Consider the following 26,493-nt stretch of genomic DNA (forward strand, 5'->3'; position numbering starts at 1 on the left):
GTTACTCCTCAATATATAATCACATCTGAAGAATTGGAATTAGGGGCCTCAAATGAGAGAAACATTCATGAAACTGCTAGAAGAAAGTACAGACAGTACAGTCCATGATGTAGGTTTCAGAAAGGAGTTTATGAATAGGACTCCACTTGTCCAAGAAATAAAGCCAACAATTGACAAGTGGGACGTCATAAAAACTAAATTTTCTGCACAGCTAAAGGAACAATGAATTGTTTGAAGAGGAAACTCACAGAAAGGGAAGGATTTTTGACACCTATAATTTGACATATATGTGTATATATATATACATGCATATATGTCAGATACAAGAAATGATGGATGGACAGGGAATGGAACCCTCCTTCACTGTTGGTGGTTTTGCAAACTCATATAGCCACTCTGGAAATCAGCATAGAGCAGTAGTTCTTGACCAGTCAGTTGCAACCCCTTTGGGAGTCACAAACCAGCTATCCTGCATAACAGATATTTAATTTTTTTAATTTTTTTTTACTATAACATGAAGAACTGTATTAAAGGAACTCAAGCATTTATGAAGGTTGATAATTACTAATGTAGAGATTTCAAAAAGCTGAAAATAAATCTACCATATAACCAGGCTATACCACTCCTTAGCATATATGGTAAAGATTCAACATCATACTTTATAGGTACTTCTCAGCCATTTTCATTGCTGTTCTATTCAGAATAGTTAGGAAATGGAAGCAGCCTTTACCTGACGAATGCATAATGAAAATGTGGTAATACACACTATGGAATTCTATTCAGTGGGAAAGGAAAATGAAATCCTGAACTTTGCAGGTAAATGATGGAACTAGAAATTGAATGAAGTGCAAGTGTTGTTTGCTATGTTTATGTTTAATTGATAAAGGATTTATCATGAGTACCCTACACATCTTAGGTGACTGAACCATCAGCATTAGGGCATATGATTACAGAACTCAACAGAACAGGAGCATGGGCAGTCTGCGTAGGTCAAGCCAAATAAAATCTACCTCAATAACATTTTGGGGAGGTCCCTGTGTACATTTGGAAGCTGATTGCAGGCCTTCGAATGCAGTAGCCACCTTGCTGTAAAACAAACCTTGAACGTAGAGATTTTGCCTTCATTTAAATAACAAAAGAAAATCTTGGATTGCACTCATTTCCTTGATCCACTTCAATTTCCTCTTTTAATTTTCAAGAAAATGGAAAACAATCATTTTTAGGGAGTGTCCATTTTGCTGATAAATATATGAGCTGGAAGTAGAGAGCCTTAGTGATGTCGGCTGCAAATTCTCATCCATTTTAAAATCAGTCCATTTTCTCCCTTTATTTTTTTCAAGGCTGTATATGTTTGAGCCAGAGTTCCTCTTTAGTAACAGCTTAGGATCTGGTAATTGTTTTATATGGCTATTATTCATCTTATGAGATTAATTACAGATAACAAGCACATGCTTAGAAGGTTTGCAAAAGAGCATGGGAGGATTTTTCCAACAGAAAGCTTCTTTCTGTAAGGAGTGTAGTCTGGTGTTGCGGTAGTGATGAATCAGGGTGATGCGAACAAAGACAAGAGCCCAATCCGGAATTCTTCATTCTGTCACTTCCTTTTCTTTATAAAAATCTTAATAACCCACTGCTCAGACTGCAGTTCCCAGCCAAGGGTGAATAAGGAAAAGTGTTCTCCCTCCTTTCAGCTCTCATGCTTATAAGAAGCATGATTCTTACCCTCTTTGTTACATCCTTGCGCTTTTGAGGGTGATTTTGCTGTTTAAAGTGATCCAAGTGGATGTCTATCAGTGTGCTGGAGCACTAGGAGTCTGTTATGTGCCATGCAGAGAAGAGGCTTATTTCAAAGTATATTTTGTCAGGCATGCTGTGTTACTGGCCTTGAACTCACTGATAATGATTCACTACTGTTTAAAAAAATAAAAGCTTAAACATTAGCTGAGACATGAAAATGTGATGAGAAACTCACAGGAACCTACCCTATATTGTCACTGGAAGCTATACTTTAATATTGGCTAGTTCATGCCTGCAGAAGTTTCCTGAACCTTTATTGTTTATAACAGGAATCAATGGTAGTGAGTCCTTATGTTCAAATGATCAATTTAAGAAGTGAGATCAGGCCTAGGTGATACATTCATATCATATAAAGGTACACAGTTCATAAAAATGCAGACCAAACTATCTTACAAGGTTTACAGATTAATAAATTGTGCTTCACAAAAGTTGACTTGGTCATAGTTAACACCATTATAACCTCAATCATTGGATGATTTCATTGGAAAAGGACCAAATGTGGAGATGGCTCAGTCAGTAAAGTGTTTGCCTTCCAAGGCTTTAGTTTGATCCCTGTATACCACAAAATAAAACTATGTGTGTTAGAACACACTTGTAATCCGAGATCTGGGGAACTAGAAAAGATGGAGACTGGTGGATTGCAAGCCAAGGAGAGTCCATGTCTCAAAAAACAAGAGGAGTAGTTCCTAAAGAGTAGCAGCAAATGCTGTCCTCTGGCCTCTGTATGCACAGGCATACACACACACACACACACACACACACACACACACACACACACACACACACACACAGACACACACACACACACACACACACACACCTTGCTGTAAAACAAACTTTGAACTTGTAGGTATTGTCTTTATTTAAAAAAACAAAAACAAAAGAACAAGTGTATTTGTTCAAACAAGAGAACACACAACCCAACACACATATATATACAAAGAAAAGAGAAAGAATGTAGAAAGGAAGGAAGGGAGAAAGGAAGGAAGGAAGGAGGAAAAGAAAGAACCAAATCCTTCATTTTCCTATGTTGAGATCTATTTTGAAAGTTACTGTTATCCGATCAATCTTTACTGAACCTAAAGTGATTTCAACATATGAATTTTCTAAAAGAGCCCAAACACTCAGACCATGGCAGTTACTAAAACAAACAGTGGCTTTTCATCTTTCAATTATTTTTTCATATATATGTTATGGTACATTTATAAAATTAAATATGGCACCACCTTGAAAATAATGTGGACAACATTAAACTTATGGAAAACATTTTCCAGAATATTTAAAATATAAAAAATAAGACTATATATATTATAAATTCGTAAGTGCCTCTTGCATATGTACCTCATAGACCTATCACATAACTATCTACTCTGGGCACATTGGGGTTGTATCTGCTTTCTGACCAAGAGAATTGCTTTCTAGGATTGCTATCCTTGTTTTTCAGAAATAACTTGTTGCCTAATGGGCAAATCATTCCAGGTTGTAAGTGGAGCTCTTCTGGGCAACATCCTCTCAAACTGAGGACCAAGGGCCACAAGAAATTTAGCTGTCCAATTAAAAAAAGGCAACAGCACAGCAGTAGAGTGAAAACCAAGGACGTGTCTACTTCTCACTGAAGAGCAACCCGAGCTAACCCTTTTGGAAGGAAACTTACCTTAGACAAGATTTTCATTTACACCCCAGTGGCTGGCTGGCAGTTCTAGTAGGACTCCAGGCAAAAGCAATCTATCCTATCTGCCTAATGTTTCCTGAGTGAAATCATCATCAACAACTATACCACAACTTCTGTCACTCTTGATAGACATTTGTGGGTGCATAGAAGAGTTTCTCTTCTTTGTTTGGTATCATGAGTGCCAGGAAGGGCTCCTCAAGAAGAGTAGCAAGCTGAACAGGATGACAGAATGGTCAAAGTTCACCATATCATCAAGAGCAACAATAAGGAACTGTATAACGAATGGGATTATGCAAGAGTGCAATCAGATCTTCATCTCTTCTATGAAGTGGACCACAGCTACTACAAATCATTCTCTGGACCATACAGAACACAGTACAAGGAATACAAACCTTAGAAATCAGAAATAATGTGGAGAACCAGATACAGAAATCATACTTAAACTTTGAGTCCTGGAGTTTGTTTTCAGGCATGAGAAGACTAAGTGCTTTCAAGGTTCGATGATGAGAACTAGGAAACTTGAGAGCAAATCATTAGAGATACAGCAGGCTTTTCTATCTGTACTGCCATACTCAAATGTCTACTGAGGAAAATGGCAGAGAAGAGGTTACAGTCCTCTGTCTGGATTGCAACCTCTGATGGGTGTCAAGGAGACCCAAGATACGTATCAGTTTTGTATTAATCCCAGTTAAGGAAGGGTGTTAGCTTCCTCCACAACAACCACTCTGCAACCATCATTTCCAGATTTCAAGATGTGGCTCTGGACCTCCAAACAGCACATTTCAATCTACCTCTTTCAAAGGATAAAATATGCATGCTATTTGTGAAGAATAAGCCAATTAGTTCATCCAAATTCAAAGATATTTATAGCTTATTCAGCTGTTCTGGTTTCTGAAGGAATCAGTCCTTGCCAACATTTCTGGGAATGGACCATTCATAAACTTAAATGTACCCCGAGGATTTGTAAAAACTCTTTCAGGAGTGGAAAGCAAATCCCATCAGGACAAAACAGCCACCAGACAATTCAACTGCAGAATGGTGATTGTGTTGTTTAAGATGTTGTTCCAGCAATTATTTTGCTAAAGAAAAAGCCCAGAGATTAGTATGAACCTGGAGTATGAGTTGGTCAGATTTTGTTTTACAATTTGAAGAACATTGCTTGCACTCATGTTTTGAATGATAAGTTTTCTGAAAGAGCCTTATTTCTATATTGGATATTATTCTAAACCTCTTACAATCTTAAAAGTAATAATATTTTAATGGTGAACTGTGACATTGCTTAATTTTCCTTATATAAAGTAAGGACAATCAGTGAATCTAGCACTAAATTCTGATAACTGATTTTTTAACAAATTAATCATAAATAAATTGTGTAATGTCTGTTCTTTCTCTCTACAATTTTTTTTCACTCAGAATAAAGACCATAAATACTGTTGCATGAATCAAGGACTCATCCCTTTATTATGTTAAGTAGTAATTCATTTTAGAGTTATACATCTCTTACTGATTCACTCATTGATAGGTATCTGGGTCATCCCACCAGAAGTAGGGTTGCTTTTAGGGCCATCTAAGAGATGAACTAGACTAGATTTTTTTTTAAATCCTGGTTGCAGTTTGCAAAACTTTACAGAAGAGGCAATATATCATTATCAGTGTTCAGGATGCATATAACTTTGACTCAGAAATCTACCCAAAGAACTTTTCATAAATAGTTTGAGATTTGTAAAACCCAAGCTTGTTTGTGTTGGGGTAAGATGGAAACAAAAATGTTCTTCATTTGGATTGATCAAATGGACTGAGGTACATCTGTATTAGAGTAACAAGGGGCCTTAAGTAGAAAAAGTATTCATATGTATCAAGACGTCCTAATTTCTATGATCATGCTAAAAGATAAAACAAAGACAGTCTATAAAAGAAAATAACAGGTGATATTTGTAATTGCTAAATGAAATAGATAAGGAGTCAATACAAAAAAATCTGTTGGCAGTTGTTCTTTCAGGGGAACTTACATACTATTTTAACTCCTTACTTGTATAGTTTTATATTTTGCTGTTTCTGTAGTGTGAGTAAACTACATTTACTTTAAAAGTCTCTTCTTAAAATTTTGTTTCTTTGTACCTTCTCCTGGGATATAATTGAGTTGAAAATGAGCATACATAAGTTATTCCAATTAAAACAGTAATAACTTGCTTGTTTTGATAGTACCAACATAGGATGAGAGCTGGGATTATAAATTTAAAAGGAAGAAGATATTGAATTTGACTCAATTTCTTGCTGTATATTTCTCTGATAGGATTACATAGACACAGAGTTTTGTAAGACATGCAAATGTAAGGCTAGAAAATTATATTCTACAGTTTTTCCTCTGGGTACCACACCTACATATTTAGCTATCTTCTAAAACATCTCTTAAAAGATTAGAAAGAAGATGCCAGTTGTCCAAAATAATCTCCTCCTCCCACATCCTCCATCCTCACCCCACTGGTTCTCTCTTCATCTTCTCTTCTCTAGAGCCAAACATGAGCTAATTCTACTGTTTGCTCCTTAATGGCATGACTAACACCACCCTGATAGTGTGTGTGTGTGTGTGTGTGTGTGTGTGTGTGTGTGTGTGTGTGACATAACATGAACTAGAGTTTTTATCATTTATCTAACATTCCAATTTAACTGGATATCCAGAATTTTTAGTACAGCTTTATTGGCTATAATTTTAATGTAATCATCTGAGTCATCAGGTTGATTCTTAGTAACTGAGTTGGTTTTCCTCCATCCTCATTTGATCAGTTGGTATGGCTCCTGCAACAATGACATTACACACCTAAGAGTTCCCAATATTTCACTGGTTCTCCTGACAATGTTGGGTTTTAAGTGAAACTGAATTTACAAATCTTACAAACTTTTCCTGGAAAAATGTAAAACTGTTGAGCCAAGACCTTAGTACCTTCGAGTCTTTCAAATGAAAACAAACAACGTTCTTAAGCTAAAGCATTTTTGAGTCTTGCTCAAAATAAGCAAGTGGAGACTGTTACACTAATTGGAAATGACATGTTCCCAAAATTTTGCTCAGGCATTTCCTGTCACCGGAGAGTCTGGCTGTGTGACAGGGACAGGACAGGAATATCTGCCTCAAGGGAATGATGTGTTTGGACTACAAGGAGAGATATTTCTCCCTGGTGGCTTGGCTACCTGCCATGTGGACCCTGAAGAAATTCACCGTTATTTATGTTCTCTATTTCCTCCCCAATGTTATTAACTTACCCATGCAAATTAATTTGTGCTACCTTATGAAAGTTATGTTTTTTAAGTATCCATTGGAATTATAAACCAATTATAAAAAATAAGCACTGAAATAAAGGTTAATGTTACAGTTTCTTAAAATTAGCTTCATTCTTCAGTTTTATAGTTGCACAACTAATTATTTTGCTTTTATATAACAGAATAATTAGTTGGGAGCCATAAAACTGAACAAAGTATTTTCTGTTCCTTTGGGAAAATTAAGTGTATTGCCTAGTCATTTTAATTCACTTAAAACAAGTGCTATAAATAACTTCCAGTAATTTCCAAATTGGTAGAGATTTTAAAGGATGGGTTATGTAACACACCTGCAGCTTTCATATATACTTCTGAATTTTCACACTAAAAGCAAGGGAAAAACCATTTGCTGTCTGGATAGATGAAACATTTAATTTTTTTTTTCTTTTCCAAATACTACCCCAAAGAAGGTTCATATCTCTTCCATATGATTTAGGTGGTAGGACACAAGTGAAGTTTCTTAATGTGTCCTTCCCAGTAAACTTTATCCGTAAACAATAATTCAGAAAAGAGTCTTCATTTCTTTGTAACTTGAATAGGCAAATATATATAAAAGTATCATTTTGCCCCCACATTTTCCTAATCTACATCCAAATCTTGGCATTGGAGATCACTTGCAATTTAATGCTACATTTTCCTTCAGTCTAGTAACCCAATTTCACATAAATTCACTTCAAAACCTAAGATCGGTCACAAATTATGGACGATTTCCACTCAGCTGCTGTCCAGTTAATGCCCTTGAAAGTAAATTGTGAGTGGAATGGATCTCTTTGCAGCAGAGTGCCGGAGTCACATAGCTGAGCTTAGAAATACGCATGTGGTCTGTGAGAACCTGGCTTGAGGTTTCTGTGTTCTCCAGAGGAGAATGTAGCCCCAGAGTCCAGGAGAGATAGCGTGCTCCTCTATGTCCCGTTCTTCTTCCTGACCCTGCCAGCCCAATGAAGCAAGGGGAGAGTGCCTCAGGAAATGAAAGCTAGGGTGCCACTGTGTCAGATCTTCTCTAATACACCTCTTTCTGGAAAAATGCAGATTAGAGAATGTCACTTGGGCCCAGACCCTGAGTCAAGCTACTCTTTTCTTCCAGTCTGAATCAAAACCTGCCCGGTTTGGCCTGACCTGATGGGAGACTATAAAATAAAAGGACTCCCTACACCAGCCCCAGAGCAGGAAGCTTTTCTCTGAGTCTAGTGGCTGTTACCTTTTGGGGACAATATCACCAGCACCAGTTAAACCATTGACTAATACAGTTGCTCACATGTGAGAACACTCACATGAGCGACGGTCCTTCCATAACAGGTGTGGCAGCAATTAAAACACATGCTAAAGCTAAAATGTGTATGTTGGATCAGAAGGTTTCGGCCCCAACACATGCTTTTCTTTAGTCTTTAAATACAGCATGTCCGATTTTCTCTTTAATTGTAAGTGATACTATTCTACTGGTGTTTTATGTGTCTCAAGAGGTGACATGTGTCTAACAACATTAAGGAGCTTATAGAAGTACTTAAAGTATACTTTGGAATTTTATTGCTCCAGACAATGAATTTTATTGCCATTATAAACTCCTGACACTCCTAATTAAAAGCCATACATCTACCAAGTGATAGTGCACACTACGGTGTGCTGAACTTTGGACAGCATCACTGCTCATATGCCCTTCACTTCTTCCCAGTTTGTGCCTATTATCCTGAATGCACATTACTTTCTGTACCTGCTCATGACTTAACTGAATCTACTGTCATTTTAAGGTTTCACAAAGTTGCTGAAAGCTATTCTGATGGTTTCTAGTTTAAGTCAATTACAAACAAAGATGCTATTTGGCACCCACATCTCATTTCTACATGAACACAACTTTTATTTGTCTTGAACAAATAGGTAGGAGTAGATAAATGGATTTCTCGAGGACATGTGGGTTTAGCTTTGTAGAAAGCTGTTATCTTGTTTCCTCAAGTGGCTGCACCATTATATATTCCCACTAGCAATGCTTTAGAGTTTCCATTGTTTAATGTTCTTGCCTACATTTTATATTGTTTGGGTTTTTTTAAATTTCACATTCTAGTAAGTTTGCAGATTAATCTAATTATTATCATAATTTGATTTCCCTCATGACTGTCTTTTCATATTTCCACACATGCATATGTACCATCCTTGATGACATACCTGGCCAAGTACTTTAGTAATTTCTAATATTTCTTCTTTGTATTAACAACCTCAAGAGGTCTTTACCCATCCTTGATAAGTTAGTTTCTTACAAGCAATTTCTCCCTGTCACTTTGTCTTTTTACTTCCTTTCATAGCATTTTTAATGAGTTCATTTCTCCTTTAACATTGTGTTTTAGTTTGTCCTCCATTTCCTGTCCTTTATATTAGCAAATTCTAATTTTTAATAAAAAAAAATCATAACTTCCAGCACAGGAGGAAATATAAGAAAAGCAACTAAAGATAGAATGATTCTATAAAAAAAATTTACTTGGAGAATATAGCAACTGGGAACTCTTTTGGCTAAAAGTGTCAGAAAAAAATCTAACTTTGCTGGCTTGACTTAAAAATACTATTTTTAATTTGTAGTTTTATATATGGATGTTTTGCCTACACATCTATCTATGTACCAACTGTGTACCTGGTGCCTGCTGAGGCCAGGAGAGGATGTCAGATCCACTGGAACTGGGGTCTTGTATGGTTGTAAGCTGGTATGTAGACACTGAGTAGAAAACCTAGGTCCTCTTAAAGAGCAGCCCATATTCTCGACCACTGAGCTATCTCTGGTCCTCTAAAAATACCATTTTTCATTATTGCAACAAGCAGAGAAATGAGCAGCTGTATATCCCATAGACGTGGAGCCCTCATTAATTAGCTCTGATATTTATATACTTCTATGCCTTTTCTCTGGAAGTTGAAGGCTGCAACCACACACATTGGTAAAGAAAGTGAGGAAAGAAAAGGCATTTTTCTTTCCTAGACACAACTCACTTAATTCTAATTAAATTGTCCCTGAACACAACTGAGTCATAGGCCCAGATAAAACTATGATGGGGAGATGAAATGGTGATTATATCAGGAGAGCATAGAAATATCTAAATAACATCAAAATTAAAAAGACAATGAAACTACTTTATTATAATAGAAGACAGAAAAAAAAATCAAAGTCTAGCTTTAAATGCAAAGAAAAAAAAATACACTTGCAGCCAGCTAAACATCTATATGATAAAGATATCAATTTTAAAGATCTTAGTTATACAGGGAATAGTAATAATAAAAATAAAAGCTGTTTTAATTACTGTAACTAGAGCATAGTAAGAATAATAGGTTATGCCAACAAAATCGTGTGCTTTATCTTTCTTTGACCACCTACTTCACTTGTAGTGAAAAATAGAGTTCACAAATGGTAAACTAGTAAAATCTCCTAGAAAAGGGATTAAGGATGAGAAGTTTATAGCCAAATCCTGACAATTCTTTCCTACCTCTATATGTTATTGAGGATTTTCAAGATTGAAAAGTGTGCATTAAAAGCATCTATTTAGCTTCTTTACCAATGAAAGTTCAAAGCAAAAAGTCTTCTCTAGAATCTTAGCTGTTTAGTTTTGCTCTAAATGACAATGCTTTTGAGTGAGTCTTTAGTTGATAAAGTGGAGTCAAAGTAAAGGTTCCATTTCATATGTACTAGCTAGTCTCCCATTCATAAAATTCTATTCAAAAAAGTTGATTTGCTTTTCAGTATAAAGAAAAATATTTATTAAAAATTCTAAATAACTGACAGTTCCAACAGCCTCCCAGAAGACCGGTACTATCCCTTCTAACCCAGGACACAAAGGTAAAGGTGAGACTCTCTACCCCAATTTTCCACCTGCTGGGGCCCCGGCATGCCCAGTAGCCAGGAGCTTTACCTCACCCTATCAGAGTTCCATCTTCCTTCTGACCCACACCTTCACCTGCAGTCTCTGATCAGCACACAAAGCCCCACTCTGCAGTTCTGCCTGCCTCCCCTGAGGCCTAGTCTAATCTGGGACACACAGCTCCACTTGCCTCCCTGAATAGCTGTTCCAACCCAGGCCAGCCAACACAATTGACAAACAATGGCAAAAGGCAAGAGCAAGAACATAATCAGCAGAAGCCAATGCAGCATAGCATTATCAGAATCAGTTCTGCTACTATAGCAAGCCCTGGTTATCCTACAACACCTAGAGAACAAGACAGTGACCTTAAATCTCATCTCATGAAGATGATAGAGGTCTTTAAAGAGGATATAAATAATTCCCTTTAAGAAATACTCATGGAAGGTAGAGGGTTGGAGGGACTTGGGAGGAAGAGACGAGGGGGAAGGTAAAAGGAGGGGGGGGCAGATCAAGTATGGGAGGAGACAGGGATGATATACAGTGAGTCAGGAATTTGATCAGAGGTGTATGGCAATGGGAGATGGGGAACTGGGGGTAGCTACCAGCAAGTCCCTGATGCCAGGAAAGCAAGAGGCTCCCAGGACCCAATAAGTATGAGATTAGCTGAAATGCCCAACAAAGGGGAAGAAGAATCTGTAGAGACTATATCCAGAGATTAGACAATGCCCCTAGTTGGGGGATGGGACCACCTACCCATCTCCAAATTCTTAACCCAGAATGGCTCCTGCCTTGGAAATACAGAGACAATATGTGGAACAGAGACTGAAGGAAAGAACATCCAGAGATTGCCCCACATAGGGATCCATATCATATACAGACACCAAACCCAGACATTATTGTGGATGCCAAGAAGTGCTTGCTGGCAGGAGCCTGATATACCTATCTCCTGAGAGGCTCTGCCAGAGTCTTCAAATACAGAGGCAGATGCTTGCAGTCAACCTTTGGACTGAGCATGGGGTTCCCAATTGAGGAGTTGGAGAAAGGACTGAAGGAGCTGAAAGGGTTTGAAACCCATAAGAAGAACAATTTCAACCAACAAGACCCCACACCTGAGAGCTGCCAGGGACTAAACCACTAACCAAAGAGTACACATGGAGGAACCCATGGCTCCAGCAACATACAAAACAGAGGATGACCTTGTCAAGTATCAACAGGAAGACAAACCCTTAGTCCTGTGAAGGCTCAATTTTCCAGTGTAGGGGAATGCCAGAACAGTGAGTTGGGAGTAGGTGGGTGGGAGGGCGAGCACCCTCATAAAAACAGGGGGAGGAAGATAGAAGAGGGGGCCTCTAGAGGGGGAACTGGAAAAGGGGATAACATTTAAAATGTAAATACATAAAATATCCAATAAAAAAATACAGGAAAACACAATTAATCTGGTAGAAGCACGTAAAGAAGAAACAAATACCTTAAAGAAATACGAGGAAAAAAAAAAAACAATCAAACGGGTGAAGGAAATGATTAAAACAGTCCAAGACCTAAAAATGCAAATAGAATAAGTAAAGAAAACACAAATTTAGGCAACCCTAGATGTGGAAAACCTGGGAAAGAGAACAGGAACTACAGAAAAAGCCTTCCCAACAGAATACAAAAGATGGAAGAGAGAATCTTCTCAGGCATGGAAGATACCACAGAAGAAATTGATACATTGATCAAAGAAAATGCCAAGTATAAAAAGCTCCTAACTCAAAACATCCAGGAATTTGAAACATTATGAAATGACCAAACCTAAGAATAATAGTAATAGAAGAGGGTAAAGATTCCCTATACAAAGGGCCAGAAAATACCTTTAACAAAATCTTGGAAGAAAACTACCCTAACCTAAAGAAAGGGACAGCTATAAGCATACAAGAAGCTTACAGGACACCAAATAGATTGGACTAGAATAGAAAATCCTCCTGCCACATAATAGTCAAAACACTAAATTTACAGGACAAAGGAAAAGTATTAAAAGCTGGAAGGGGAAAAAGCCAAGTAATATATAAAGAAAGACCTATCAGAATTATATCTGCCTTCTGAACAAAGACTGCAAAATCCAAAAGATCCTGCACAAATGTCTTGCAAACCCTAAGAGATCACAGATGCCAGCCAAGATTACTATACCCAGCAAAGCCCTCATTCACCATTGATGGAGAAACCAGGCTATTCCATAACAAAACCAAGTCCAAACAATATCTTTCCACTAATCCAGTCCTATAGACAAAGTACAAGGAAAACTCCAACACAAGGAGGGTTACTACACTTACAAAAACACAATAAATTAATTATCTCACAGCAAAATCAAAAGAAGAGAATCACACACACGCACACACACGGAATACCACCTCCAGCAACAAAATAATAGCAACTAACAACATCCATTGGTCAATAATATCTCTCAACATCAATGGACTCAATTCACCAATAAAATGACACAGGCTAACAGACTGGACACATAAATAAGACCCATCATTCTGCTACATACAAGAAACACACTTCAGCAACAAAGAGAGACACTACCTCAGAGTAAAGGGCTGGAAGAGTTTTTCCAAGTAAATGAACCCAAGAAACAAGCAGCAGTAGTCATTCTAAAATCTAATAAAATAGATTTTCAATCAAAAGTTTTCAAAAGAGATGTAGAAGGACACTTCATCCTTATCAAAGGAAAAAATCCACCAAGATGACAATTCTGAACATCTATGCCCCAAGTGAAAAGACACCCATATTCATAAAAGAATCTTTACTAAACCTCAACTCACACATTGAACCCCACCGAATAATAGTGAGGGACTTCAAAGATCCCATTCTTTATTTTTTTTGCATTGTAAAATAATTTTATTGATATATATTTGCAAATACAATACTTTTATTCAACCATAAAGCAGAGCAATACATAAACTGAATAAACTCTTATTAACAGACAGGTCATCCAAACAGAAACTAAACAGAGGAACAATGAAACTAACAGATGTTGTGAGCCAAATGGATTTAACAGATATCTACAAAACCTTTCACTCCAAAACAAAAGAATATACCTTCTTCTCAGCACCCCATGGAACCTTCTCCAAAGTCAACCATATATAGTGTATCACCAAGCAAACCAGATACAAGAAGATTGAAATAACCCCTTGCATGCTATCAGTTATATCAAATAGCTGAAAAGCCCTTAAAGAACATGTTCAACATCCTTAGTCACCACAGAAAAGCAAATCAAAACAACTCTGAGATTCCATCTTACACTGGTCAGAATGGGTAAGATCAAAAACTCAAGTGACAGCACATGCTGGTAAGGATGTGTAGAAAGATGAACACTCCTCCATTGTTGGTGGGATAGAAAGCTGGTACAAACACTCTGGAAATAAGTTTGGTAGTTCCTCAGAAAATTAAAAATAGTTTTAGCTGAAGACCCAGCTACAGTGCTCCTGAGCAAACATCCAAAAGATGTTCTACCATACTACCAGGACATTTGCTCCACTATGTTCATAGCAAGCATCAATCCCTGATACTATTAATGATGCTCTGTTACGTTTGCAGACAGAAGTCTATCATGGCTGTCTTCTAAGAGGTTCTACTCAGAAGCAGAGGGATGTAGATAGAACAGCCAAACAATGGAGGGAGCTTGGGTACTCTTGTGTAAAAGTAGGGGGAAGGATTGTAGCCCCAAAGGGCAAAGGAACTCTACAGGAAGACCTACAGAGTCAACTAACGTGGGCCCTTGGGGCTCTCGGAGACTGGACCAGCAACCAATGAGCATACATGGACTGGACCTGGGCCTGCTTCTTCACCCCCACCCACATATGTAGCAGATGTGGATCCCAAACAATTGGAGTGGGAGCAATGCCTAAAGGTTTTGCGTATGTGTGGAATACATTCTTCTAGCTGGGAAGCTTTGTTTGGCCTCAGCAGTAGAGGAAGCACCTAGCCCCACAGAGACTTGTGCCAAAGTGAGTAGATATCAAGGAGAAGGGGCTCCACCCTCTCAGAGGAAAGTGGGGGAGGGATAGAGAGAGGGAGTCTGAAGGGGGCATTGATCAGGATATAAAGTGAATAAATAAATAAAATTTAAAAGGAAAAAATAGCCAATCTGTGATGAAACCACATTCTATAGGTTTTGGAAGGGGATTGTTTCCTTTAATGAATTAGCACAGCTGACTAACACAGAATGAAGTATGAGATGAACACCTTTCAGTGCACTTTTTGAACCAACATACCACCCATCTTTTTGTTTGTATCAAATGGATTTACTTCTGTCAAGTTTTAGCATCTTAGAAAAAGTTCTAAATGTTCAAAATGTCCAGGACCTCTTGGAGTAGTTCAAAGTTAGGAAATTGCTAATGTTGAAATAGAAGGTAAAAGGGTATTAGACCTTCTAACAATGACATCACTTGCCTAGTAGTGAAGCCTATGCTGCTCAATAGAATTTGCCTACAAATGCCATAGCTCAAAGTTATCAGACATCTGAGACAGGGGATTCAGAGGATAATAAACCCCACTTTGCTTTGTTGAAGCATAAACAACCATCTTCTCTTTTGCCTTTAAGAGCCCTTTCCTGGTATCTGGCAAAATGAGTTTCTTTCCCTGACAACTTTCTTCAAAATAGACAAACATTTTTATAGTTTTGTCCTTGACAGGAAAAGCATGCAAGGATGCCTCTTTTCTCCTTAGGAAATGAGAGGCACAGGAGGTTTGTTAGATGATCCACATGATACAGACTGAATATCTCAAAGATTTGACCTGATTGGATCACTAGACTCTTTCCCTTATTTCACTTTTGAAGACCAAGCATTCCAAATCTACTGTGCTTTTAGAAATAAAAATAGACAATAATACTGGATGCATTTCACTTAGTATGCCAGCATTGTAGAAAGTTTAAAATGCTATCTTCCTCACTTTCGGTTTGAGTTGTGGATTTTTGGGGGTTGGGGATACAGACTTGGAGCCTTGTGCATTTGCAGCTTCCCTTTGCTTAAAGGCAGCAAACGCTGTCAAGTATCCCCAGAGGACAAATTGGTCCCCAGTTGAGAGCTACAGCTGTTCATATATTGTTTATCCTGGGAGATTTTTCCCTGAAGATTCCAGGGTCAAATAAGATGAGCAATGTCAGCAAACTTTCAGTTATCTAACTACATATGGCAAACAGTTGTGTTCTTATCCAGTCCTCATAAAAGACTTACCATTTTAAGGCACATTTTCCAATTGAGAACATTGAGCCCCAGGGAAATCAAGCACTTAACTGACCAACTCACACAATTGGAAAGCTGGACAGCCAGGGACTGTTTCCAAGCCATCTTCAGAGCCTATGCAATTATCTAGGCAGTTCTGCCCTTTTGGAATCCCAGTTTTTAATTGAAAATTCAAATTTGAATATCGAGGATAATTATTTTTAATTTGCAATAGTTATTAAGTATTTACATTTTCCCCCAAACATAAAATGACCTTTTGTTGTAATCAGTTGATGACAATCTTTTAATTATTTGCTAAGCGATGGTCTCTATAAACATCCATGAATGCAAACAAAAACGTCATTAATCACCATGACCCCAAGGCCAGGAACTCTATGAGAGATGTGGGAAACATTTAACAAGGGAAATAAATCTTGAATTAGGCCTTTGAACATCCTCAGAAACTTTGGTAAACAAATGCCTGCCAGGTAGAGAAATATTCTTGTCAAAGCTATAGGGATATTCAAAGACCTGAGCCAGTGGAAGGATTCACTATGGAACTTGCAATAGCTGGGAGCACCGGAGAGGTTAAAAATGAAGAGGAGGTTTGGTGTTCTTCATAGTGATTTCTGGACTAGTTTGTTAATTGAGAGCAGAAGATAGCTAAAATCACACTAGATACATGGTCAGGTAGGAATTTGACCAGACAGCTGGGGTGAAGGGTGTTTCATAATTATGAGACTATGTTCATGAACAAGGAACATTAAGCAAGAGATAATGTGTTGGGGGTGGACAAACTTGTGAGATGAGAGAGTTTAACAACAAGAGAAGCAAGGCAGGGGAGGAGTGGTTCCTCCTCTTAATCAGCTATGAAAACAAGTAGAATATGTCTGTCATGGAAGTATCATAATGTACTTCCAGGGATTATAGTTTGGCAGTCATTTTAGAAACCTGGAGAATTATTGAGTAACACACTCCTGAATCTTCCTACTGTATGTATATTTCCCACAGAAACTGAACATCCGAAGGATTTAGTCAAGGTTCAAAGCTACAAGATAGGTTCTAACTTGCATGTCTACCTCTCTGAGCTAGACCATTGCAACAGTTTGCCTCTGGGAACATCAGCTGGTTAATCTGGGTCAGTAGAAGTGGAGGCTAAACCCAATGCACTTGAGAAAAAGCGAAATGTCGAGAGACACTGGCCCCAAATCTTAGTAAATGATTGTTGACAGGTGAACTAATCAACTTTTGTGTCCTTTTTAAGAAGCTTTGGCTCATGTTTTTAAAATAAGAGCAATTAAAAGAAAGGAATATTTTTTTAGACCTTTAGTGGAATTTTTTCTACTTCCTTCTTTCAGAAAATAATTAATAGTTCATCCCTCCAAAATAAAATTCTCCAGCACGATTACAAATGGACATTTTATCTCTATGCAGTATGTGATAGATTTTATAACTTCATTACATAATTTCAAAATAAGCATACAGTACAGCATTTTGAACCTTTTTTTTATACTTTTGGTCAAGCAACTTCTTCAAAGTATACCACTAAAAAATCACTCCCCATATTTCAGTGTTTGTAAGATAAAGCATATTTTGTTGTTTTTTTTTTGTTCTTAATTATCAATATAAAGATTTTTATGATCTCACTAGATTTTTATGAGGAAATATTTTGACAATGTTTTAACAATGTCTTCTATTGTTGTGTCTAAAACACTAATTGGCTGTGTTATTTGCTGTTTAAGGAGTACTATTTAGAGGCCAGATCCCTTGAAAGTTTTATTTCAAAAGAGAAAGAAGGAAGGGAGCAGGGAGGGCAGGAGGCAGGGAAGGAAGAAAGAAGACAAACTTAGTAAACATTTCTTATCCATCTTCCAGATTGGCAGAAAGGTGGAAAGTATTGTGAAAAAGCTTTGTGGTTCCTCAAGGTGCCAGCTTCAGTCCGTTAGACAGAAAACGTGACCTGACTTAAAGGGCCCCCAAGCTCACAGCATCCTTTCTGTTTCATCTTAACTTTATGTACCATGGAAAATGATACATTATTTTTATAAACCTCTTACCTTACTTGTTTTTCTAGAATGTCATTTTTTACCTCTGTGCTTAGAGGACTATTTGAGTATCTTGTTTGCTCATGAAAACATTTGGCTCTGAACATTCAAAATTATAAATGTGTATCATTAATAACAACATACCTCCCAGTATGCTGAAATTCAAGCCTAAGTAAAAATACTTTTATCTTAGCTTTGTGGAATATTAATTTCAAAAATTCATGTAAAATTTTGCCAGAGTCAAGCAGTACTATCCTTGTAACTTAATAGCATATTTTATAGATAGAAATATATACATATATGCATATATATATACATATATGCATACATATATACATACATACATACAAAAATATTAAAATTATTGATAGTCTTATAGAATCAGAAATAAAAGGGCTGTTGTAGTTCATAATATGGACAGATTAAAAATTTCTAAATAATTGCAGTTGCCTTTCCTGTTCCCATATATACAAACAAAGTAGGAGGTATATTTGGTCCAAATCATCAAGATGATTGATTCTACATATTGTGATAGAAAGCAACCATCCTAAAATGAAAATTTGCCCTCCTATCTGTAATGGGAGAATTGATGTTCTTATGATATTCTTACATATTCTTTCTTTTTCACATGACTATTTTAGGTGTATCAATACATGCATGAAACGATTACTGTTAATGGCTGCCCTGAATTCCGTGCGAGGGCCACAGCAAAGGTAAGACTTGAGTCACTTTAAAAGAACACTTGACCCCAGTGATGTAGTAATTGATTGTGCGCGTGTGTGTTTCAGGTATTCTCGTGTGTACACTGTAAGAGAATTTAGACCTCAGTGGCAGCCCAGAGTCTAGAACCAGTACTACTCACCAGGTAAAAAATCCTAATGGAAAAACTGACCTTTTCTGCTGCTTCTGTAGCTTAAGGAAGGAGAATGATTTCATTAAAATCACGAAATGTCCATTTGGCACAAGCAAATCTGCTGCTCCACTGTATCGAGTTCTACATGGTTTCTGGTACATCCTGCGGATGCAAAAGAACCCTTAGCCTATGTAGAGCATGAAAACTCATTTGCATAGGCCAAAAGCCCTGATGTAAGCCAGATGTGGAAAGGTTTCACCCGACACCCCTGAGCCAGTGCCCTTCTTTGTCCTCAGCTGGGCCATGAGTAACTTGCGGAGAGTGGCAGTGACTTAACAGAAGGCCTGGCACCTTTGGGAGTCACCACTTTTGTTCTTTAAAGGCTCAAACCCAGAGACTACAAAGGCACCATTGGAAAGGATACAGAAAGAGAATCGTGACATTTTCTGGAAGATGGATCACTAGGAAACAATAGTGGTAATCTCAAGTCAACACATACAGCTCATATTTTACAAATACGGAAATGTTGTAACAGAACACAACTTTCCTCATAAAGGACTGATGATAACTTTGTAATAATACCAAGAAGTGAGAACCACTGAGAATAACCAGAAGTTTTCATTCAACTCCTTTATCACCTATTGTTTGATTTCTCCCCTGATATATTCAGTTTTCACTCTGTAACTGAACACTGTTGACTTGTAAGGTTCTTCTTTCCTTTTCCTCTTCTTCCTCCCCCTCTTCCTCCTCCTCTTCCCCCTCCTCTTCTTCCTCTTTTCCTCCTTCTTCTTCCCCCATCTTCTTCCTTCTTCTTTCTCTTTCTCTTCCTCTCCTTCTTTTCCTTAGTTCCTTCCTAACCCCAACAAATAGAGGGTGTGATTACCATGACATTATGCTTTGCTTGTTCTGAAGTGGAACACACACAGAAAAATGATCCCTACATGGTTTAATTAAGGGGAAAGTGAATTATGTAGTGTATTTTACCATTCTCATTTCTTATTCATGTAGAACAGCAGGATAGCAGCATAATGTTGCAATAGCACAATATTTTTTTCTGGTTGTTTCTGGGCTGTCTGCATTGCATCCATGTCAGCCATTAAAACCCCTGCATGACAACAGGGTTTGCATGAGCAAATGCATGTAGCTAAAACCAAGCCATTATTTCCATGTCATTCACTATCTCTCATTAAATGCAGGCAGTAGCATAATGCTAAATTGATGTGATAATGCGGTGTGTGGATAAAGAATGTACAGTAGTTGGAAATCAATATTTTCACAGTGTTGAGAGTAAATCACTTTATACTAGACATCTAATCAACTGTGGTTAAGGCAATCTAATGGAAATGGAATACAAGAAGCAGGCAGAGAATCTTTGCTTGATTGAAGCTACTATTTTATTCCTGTTGGGTGGGAACTGATGGTAAGTTGATTTCTTGAATTTAAAGAAGCTAATGTGTTAATTTTAAAATGAAACTAGGACCATATTAAATAAAATTTTGTATGTCTAGGTATAATTTCCCAAGCTATTCATTTTGTTCATATCATTGTAGTAGCTGTTACATGTTAGTGCAGAATTTAGAGAGATATAATCAATGACCCAATAAGCCACCATTCACAGTAATATAGAATGTGGACATGAGATAGCAATAATATTTTTTTAATCTAGCACTTAACTTTAATTTTTGTTTTCATTTAGGCAACCTGGATTTAAAAAATAAAAATATTTATATTTACTAAACCAGTGGTTCAGCAACAGCAAGATGTTTTCACAAATGTGTACACAAACTTGCTCATCAGTCTGTTGAATATCTGTGTTCGAGTAACCATAGCAAAAGCATGGAAAAGTGTGCCCCTGCTTCATGACCAACATACACTCAATAATTGTACTAGGTAGTATATATACAAATATTTGGAGTCATTGATCAGGATTTACATGTAGCTGATAGAACTCTGAAAAATTTACATTGATTTTGTTTTTGGTTTTATTTTTCATAAGAGATAAGCCTTAAAAAGTAAAAATAACTAGGTGAGGCTTTACTGAAGAAGAGCCATATACCACATTTAAAAGAAGACATCCTGTGTTCTTCCTTCAACAGGAGAGTGCTAGAGAGATGTCTAAGACATTGTTCCCTGAAGATCATATACTTAGCCCTAGTTCCCATGTTTTATTACCAAAAGAACATCTTTTTTTTTTTCAGGCAACAGTTGCAGCTTTTGCAGCCAGCGAAGGCCATTCCCACCCTCGGGTAGTCGAACTGCCAAAGACTGATGAAGGCCTGGGTTTTAACGTGATGGGAGGAAAAGAACAGAATTCCCCAATTTACATCTCCCGCATCATCCCTGGAGGGGTAGCTGAAAGACATGGAGGCCTCAAAAGAGGAGACCAGCTACTATCAGTGAATGGAGTGGTATGTTGATAAATACCCAGAGATTTTTCTCCCTAAGTACATTCCCCATTCCCCCACCCCTACCCCATTACTGAAGCCAATGTTGAGATTACAGTACAGACAGCAATTTTATATCCATCTCCAAAGGGCTTCCAGGACTTAGATGGATATAAACCTATAAAGGCAGTAATTTCATATCTTTATATCTCATTTCATCTTGCACAAGTATGATAAATATCAACAGTTAGGAAATAATGAAATCATGCCAAGAAATTATCACATAGAATTTCCTTCTCAGAATACTGCTATTAAGTGGATGTTCGGAAGAATATGATTTTGATGCCATTTTCACCCAAATTCCTATAACTGGTTGAGTTTGAGGTTTTGTTTTGTTTTAGTTAGTTAGCTATTTAATCAGTTAGTTTGCTTGCTCATTTGTTTCATTGCTAAGCATTGAACTCAGAGCCTGTGTATACTACGTAAGTACTGTACCACCAAGACAGACACCACCCCAAGAAGGAGCTCCTTATGAAACAAATTGAATATTCCCCTTAGCTCTTACTTGTATAAAACATGACCAATCTAAGGTCACAAATTTCAGAAATATAAAGAGGAATTTATTAAAATATATGTACCCCTTGATCCAAAAACATTTATTATAAGAGCAAGATTTAATATGTAAGCTAGATTTGAGTTCTTTGTAGCAACATTGATTTATGTTCAAGACACAAAATCTAGCATATCATATTTGAAAAACTGTACCTGATTGATAACCATGGTATGAATTTTCTGCTTATATCTTTAATCCTATTTGCACTTGCTCATATTTAAAAAGAAGTGGTTTTATATTCACAAAAGCTATTCACTGCATTCTGCTGTTCTCTAATGAACATCAAAATGAGCAGTCCATGAATACTTTATATCATCGCTCCAATCCCCAAATCACCATTATCTCTGCTTTTTGTAGGAGATAATGCTTTGAGATAAGCATTTTATTGACCTTTCAATGACTATCACTTTTCAAGGCTTGTACCAAATGAAAATTGTAGAGCCCAGATTTCTGGTAGAGGATCCCAAGCAGGGTCAAACATTGTGATTCACGGTGAGATATGCCTCGGGTTATTAATTTATGATTTCTCTGAGTACACTTTGCATATCTAAAGAGTTATGGGTTTAGAAATAGGAAGAGTAGCAAAAAAAATCACTCAAATGTGTGCATAGTCATTATAGTTACACAAAGCAAACATAGCCGTGTATGACATCATCAATCTAATAGGTAAATTGGCTTTGAACTATCTATCAAGGGAGCAAACAGCCTCTGCTTAACCCACACATTTGCAAGCAGCAGAGCTCTAAGCATTTCACAATCAGGCATCCATTCCTGCAGTGACCTTGTGATGAACCTGGGAAGCAGCAGGGAGCAGTGTAACAATGAAACCAAACAGACCTGGTATCAGTGTCTATACTGTTACAACAGGAAGCAGTGTAACAATGAAACCAAACAGACCTGGTATCAGTACTGTTACAGACTAATTGTGCCTAACCAGCAGCTTCACTTTCAGAAGGGCAGGGAGGCTGGCAGAAAAGTTCCTAATTATAAGGGCATTGGTGAAAATTAGTGAGGCAACCTGTCTACCAAGACCGACCCCAATCACTTGGTCATATGCACCTTTGATGGGTAATTGCGATCACTACGGAAGATTGACGTGAGTGAGATTTTTAAACTGCCAGGAGTATTGCTTTTATTAAACTGTAAAGAAAAGTCTGCTGTACACATAGCTATATACAAATAAAATAGCAAATATTTATTTATAAGAAAGTAGCAATCACCTCCCTTCTTTGAAGCTCGTAGGTTCCAACTCTCTGTCCATCCGGTGTTCCAAAAAACTTAGAAGATCCACTTGAGTCAGGTGAAAATATTCCTGAGTCAAAATTATATTGAGCATCCGTTTATCTTATGGCCACATTGTTATGAACCCCTGGAATAAGATTTTTACACCCTACTTATGTTTCCAAAGACTTTCAAGTTCACATTTACTTAAAAGCTACCATTTACTAGTAGTTTCCATTTTAAAACCATATTCATGTTAATTAGCAAGGCACTAATTTCAACCAGGTCAATTTCCAACATAGTTTGGTAAGAATGAAAACATCATTTGTTCATTACGGTCAACGTAACAAATGCCTACCCTTAGCTAGAGTGTTACTCAGACATAGTGCCTGATTACTGCCCTCACCCTAGACTGGTTTATTAAACTCCAAGAGTAACAATTAGCTATTTTAAAGTACTTAAGAGTAAATCATATATGCACATGTATCTATGGAACAACAATTAGTGAAAAGGGGAAGGGGTGTGAATTTGAAAGAGAGGTAGAGGGAGGATTTAGGGGACAAGAAATGAGAGGAAGCAGGTGGGTACATAGAAGCAGAGGGAGGAAGGATGAGATAGGGAATTTCTGAAGGGGAAACCTGGAAAGAGGGATAACATTTTAAATGTAAATAAATAAAATATCCAATAAAAAAGAAAAAAAGATTAATCTAAAAAAGTTAAAAATATATACCTTTAAGTAAATCAAAAGGAAAGTTGTCTATGTTTTATCGGGTGCTCATCTCAAAACATTTCTATATGAGAAACTCACTGCCCTGCCCCTAGTCACAGAAATCATAGTTAATGCAATTTGAGAAGCCTGGGCTTTTACCCCTGGGTCCAGAGGTCTGTTCAGTAGAAGCAATCTCACACAAGCTGTGGTATTTACTGCAAATAAAATACTTTATAATAAAATGGGGTTGTAATGGAAAGAACAAAAACAAATCAAAGAAAAGGTTAGCAAATGTTTGTGGGATTGCTATGTAGACTTTAAAACAAGGTGCCATTTGCAAAGACTCATGTGGAAGATGTCCAAAATATACTGTTCTAAACTGAAAGTCTTAGATAGAAGTGATTCAAAGGACAATCCAGAGACTGCTCCACCTAGGAATCCTTCCCATATTCAGTCATCAAATCCAGACACTATTGTGGATGCTGGCAAGTGCTGGATGACAGGGACTTGGTATAGCTGTCTCCTAAGAGGCTCTGACAGTACCCAACTAATACAGAAGTAGAGGCTCACAGCTATCCATTGGACTGAGCACAGGATCCCAAATGAAGGAGCTAGAGAAAGGACCCAAGGAGCTGAATGGTTTGCAGCCCCTTAGGATAAACAATAATATGAACTAACTAGTACCCTCAGAGCTCCCAGGGATTAAATCACCAACCAAAGAGTATACATGGAGAAACTAATGGCTCCAGCAGCAGCATATGTATAGCAGAGGATGGCCTAGTCAGTCATCAATGGGAGGGGAGGCCCTTGGCCCTGTGAAGGTTCTATGCCCCAGTGTAGGGGAATGCCAGGACCAGGAAGCAGGAGAGGGTAGGTGGTGAGTAGGGGGAGAGGGGAGGGAAGAGGGGTTTGTTTTTGTTTTTGTTTTCATTATTTTATTTTATTTTATTTTATTTTATTTTATTTGGAGGGGAACCTGGAAAAGGAGATATTGTATGACATGTAAATAAAGAAAACCTCTAATTAAAAAAAGAAGAAAACAACAACAACAAAAAGAAGTGATTCAAAGGGCTGTGGCAAACTTACTTTACCAAGCATTCTGAGAACAATGCCCTACCGACACAGTTAAAGGTTAAATTATCTTACGAACCCAAGAATCTTAAATAACGATGTTTATAACATATATTATATATATATATATATATAATATACATATAAATTAGACAAAGGTATAACATATATAATATATCATATATCACATATATTATATGTATATACATATATCTATCTTAGTAACATTTAGAAAGGAAATGCCATGATGTCTGTCAAAATTTATCATTTTATTAACACATAACTGGTAACTTGAAATACAAGACAATAAAGGGAGAGAGGAGGGAGAATCAATACCTAGAAATAAAGAAAAGATACAGCAATTGAGCAATTGATTTTTTTTTCTTCTTGTTGTTCTTCTTATAAGTCAAAATAGAAGGAAACTCATAACAGCTTAACTCTCACGGAAGTATTTATTTTTATCATTTCTGGCTAGAAAAGAAATTTCCCATGGGGTTCTTACAAATGAGACATTGAATCATTTTATATAGCCTCATTGAAAATATAGTGTCCTTTTGTGTGTGGCTACTTCTCATGCCAAGCCTTGGTGAAATATCTAATAACTGAATTAAAATTTAACATTAACAGGAGGTCAAAGTGTTATAGTACAAATCTACAGCTGTCTAATGGGTTCCTTTTCACCTCTTTTATGTGCATGTGTGCCCTCAAGGACTTTGTCTAAGAATTGCAGCCAATGTAGATCCAACGGGGACAGTAAATATACTTAGTAATAGAGTCAAGATATTAAAACAAAAACAGTAGTTGTCACAATAGGCTTCACTTAATAAGGTTTTTCATGAAGTCCTGCTTAGATGCCAGAGACTATGTCTATACAGAATCAGGGAGGCATGGCTAAATATCAAAGCTTGAATGACACACAGTGCTTGCTCTAGCTGTTGAGTGGGATATGTGGTGGTCAGTCCAAATTATGGCTGTAGTCTGATCTAGTGAATGCAGCCATAGTTCAGCATGTTTCCTTGGGGTGCACTCTATTAAAGGATTTAAGTCATTTGATGCAGAGAAGAGAAAGGGTAGGAGAATGAGATCTCCAGGTGACCTCCAATTGTAGCAGGTCCTAGATAATAGAACCAATGTATGAAGATTTCAGGGAAGGCAGAGTCCAGTTTTCATAATAAAGGCCTTGTGTACATGTAAACCTGTCTAAATAGAGGAGAGTCACCCACAAAGGGTATATACCCATTGTCTGAAGCTTTAATCAAAGATTAGAAGACCATCTGCTGTTCAGTATTTCAAAACACAGGTACTGTGTGCCTAGTTGCATCAGGCTCAAAGGTCCCTGCCACCTCTGTGACCCTGATTCTATCGATTAGGATGATATTCTTGCTGAGTCCCACAGTAAACACCAGCTGTCCATCACAGACCACCCTGTATTCTGGGGCTGAAAATTAGTGCAACCTGTTGTCTATGAGTCCTGTTCTTGAGACATTGTCCTTAAATGAGACAATCAAAAGTTGATGGCACTACTCTTATAGTTTTTAAGCATATTTACATATTATTTTTAAAAAATGGGGAGGACACTTCTGCTGCACACACACACACAACACACACACACATACACAGACAGTATGTCCTGTTGAGAAGAGATATGGCTAGTTTCTGAAATCCAATCATCGCTCCAGAGCCCCCTGGCAGGACAACTGTAATTACATTTGCCTCACTCAGTAGTTAAATCTAAATCAAGTTGTTGGTACAGTGTATGCACATCGCTAATTACTTTTTGAGCAT

At 37.4% G+C, this 26,493-nt stretch overlaps 1 protein-coding gene across 7 annotated transcripts in view; it reads left to right on the forward strand.

Annotated features, from left to right (window-relative positions):
• The window catches only part of Lin7a (lin-7 homolog A, crumbs cell polarity complex component), a 182,117-nt gene that overhangs the window by 112,812 nt on the left and 42,812 nt on the right, over positions 1–26,493 (forward strand). For 6 of the 7 annotated variants that reach the window (XM_031348859.1, XM_031348856.1, XM_031348857.1 and 3 more), the window contains 2 exons: positions 18,499–18,570; positions 20,909–21,118. In XM_031348859.1, the coding sequence (XP_031204719.1) occupies positions 18,511–18,570; positions 20,909–21,118 (270 nt within the window). In that variant the 5' untranslated portion in view covers positions 18,499–18,510. Of the gene's footprint in view, positions 1–18,498; positions 18,571–18,645; positions 18,723–20,908; positions 21,119–26,493 lie in introns of all 7 variants that reach the window. The other variant, XM_031348861.1, reaches the window with a different exon arrangement.

The sequence above is a fragment of the Mastomys coucha genome, unplaced genomic scaffold (assembly GCF_008632895.1).
Source record: "Mastomys coucha isolate ucsf_1 unplaced genomic scaffold, UCSF_Mcou_1 pScaffold4, whole genome shotgun sequence".
In the NCBI taxonomy this organism is placed as follows: domain Eukaryota; kingdom Metazoa; phylum Chordata; class Mammalia; order Rodentia; family Muridae; genus Mastomys; species Mastomys coucha.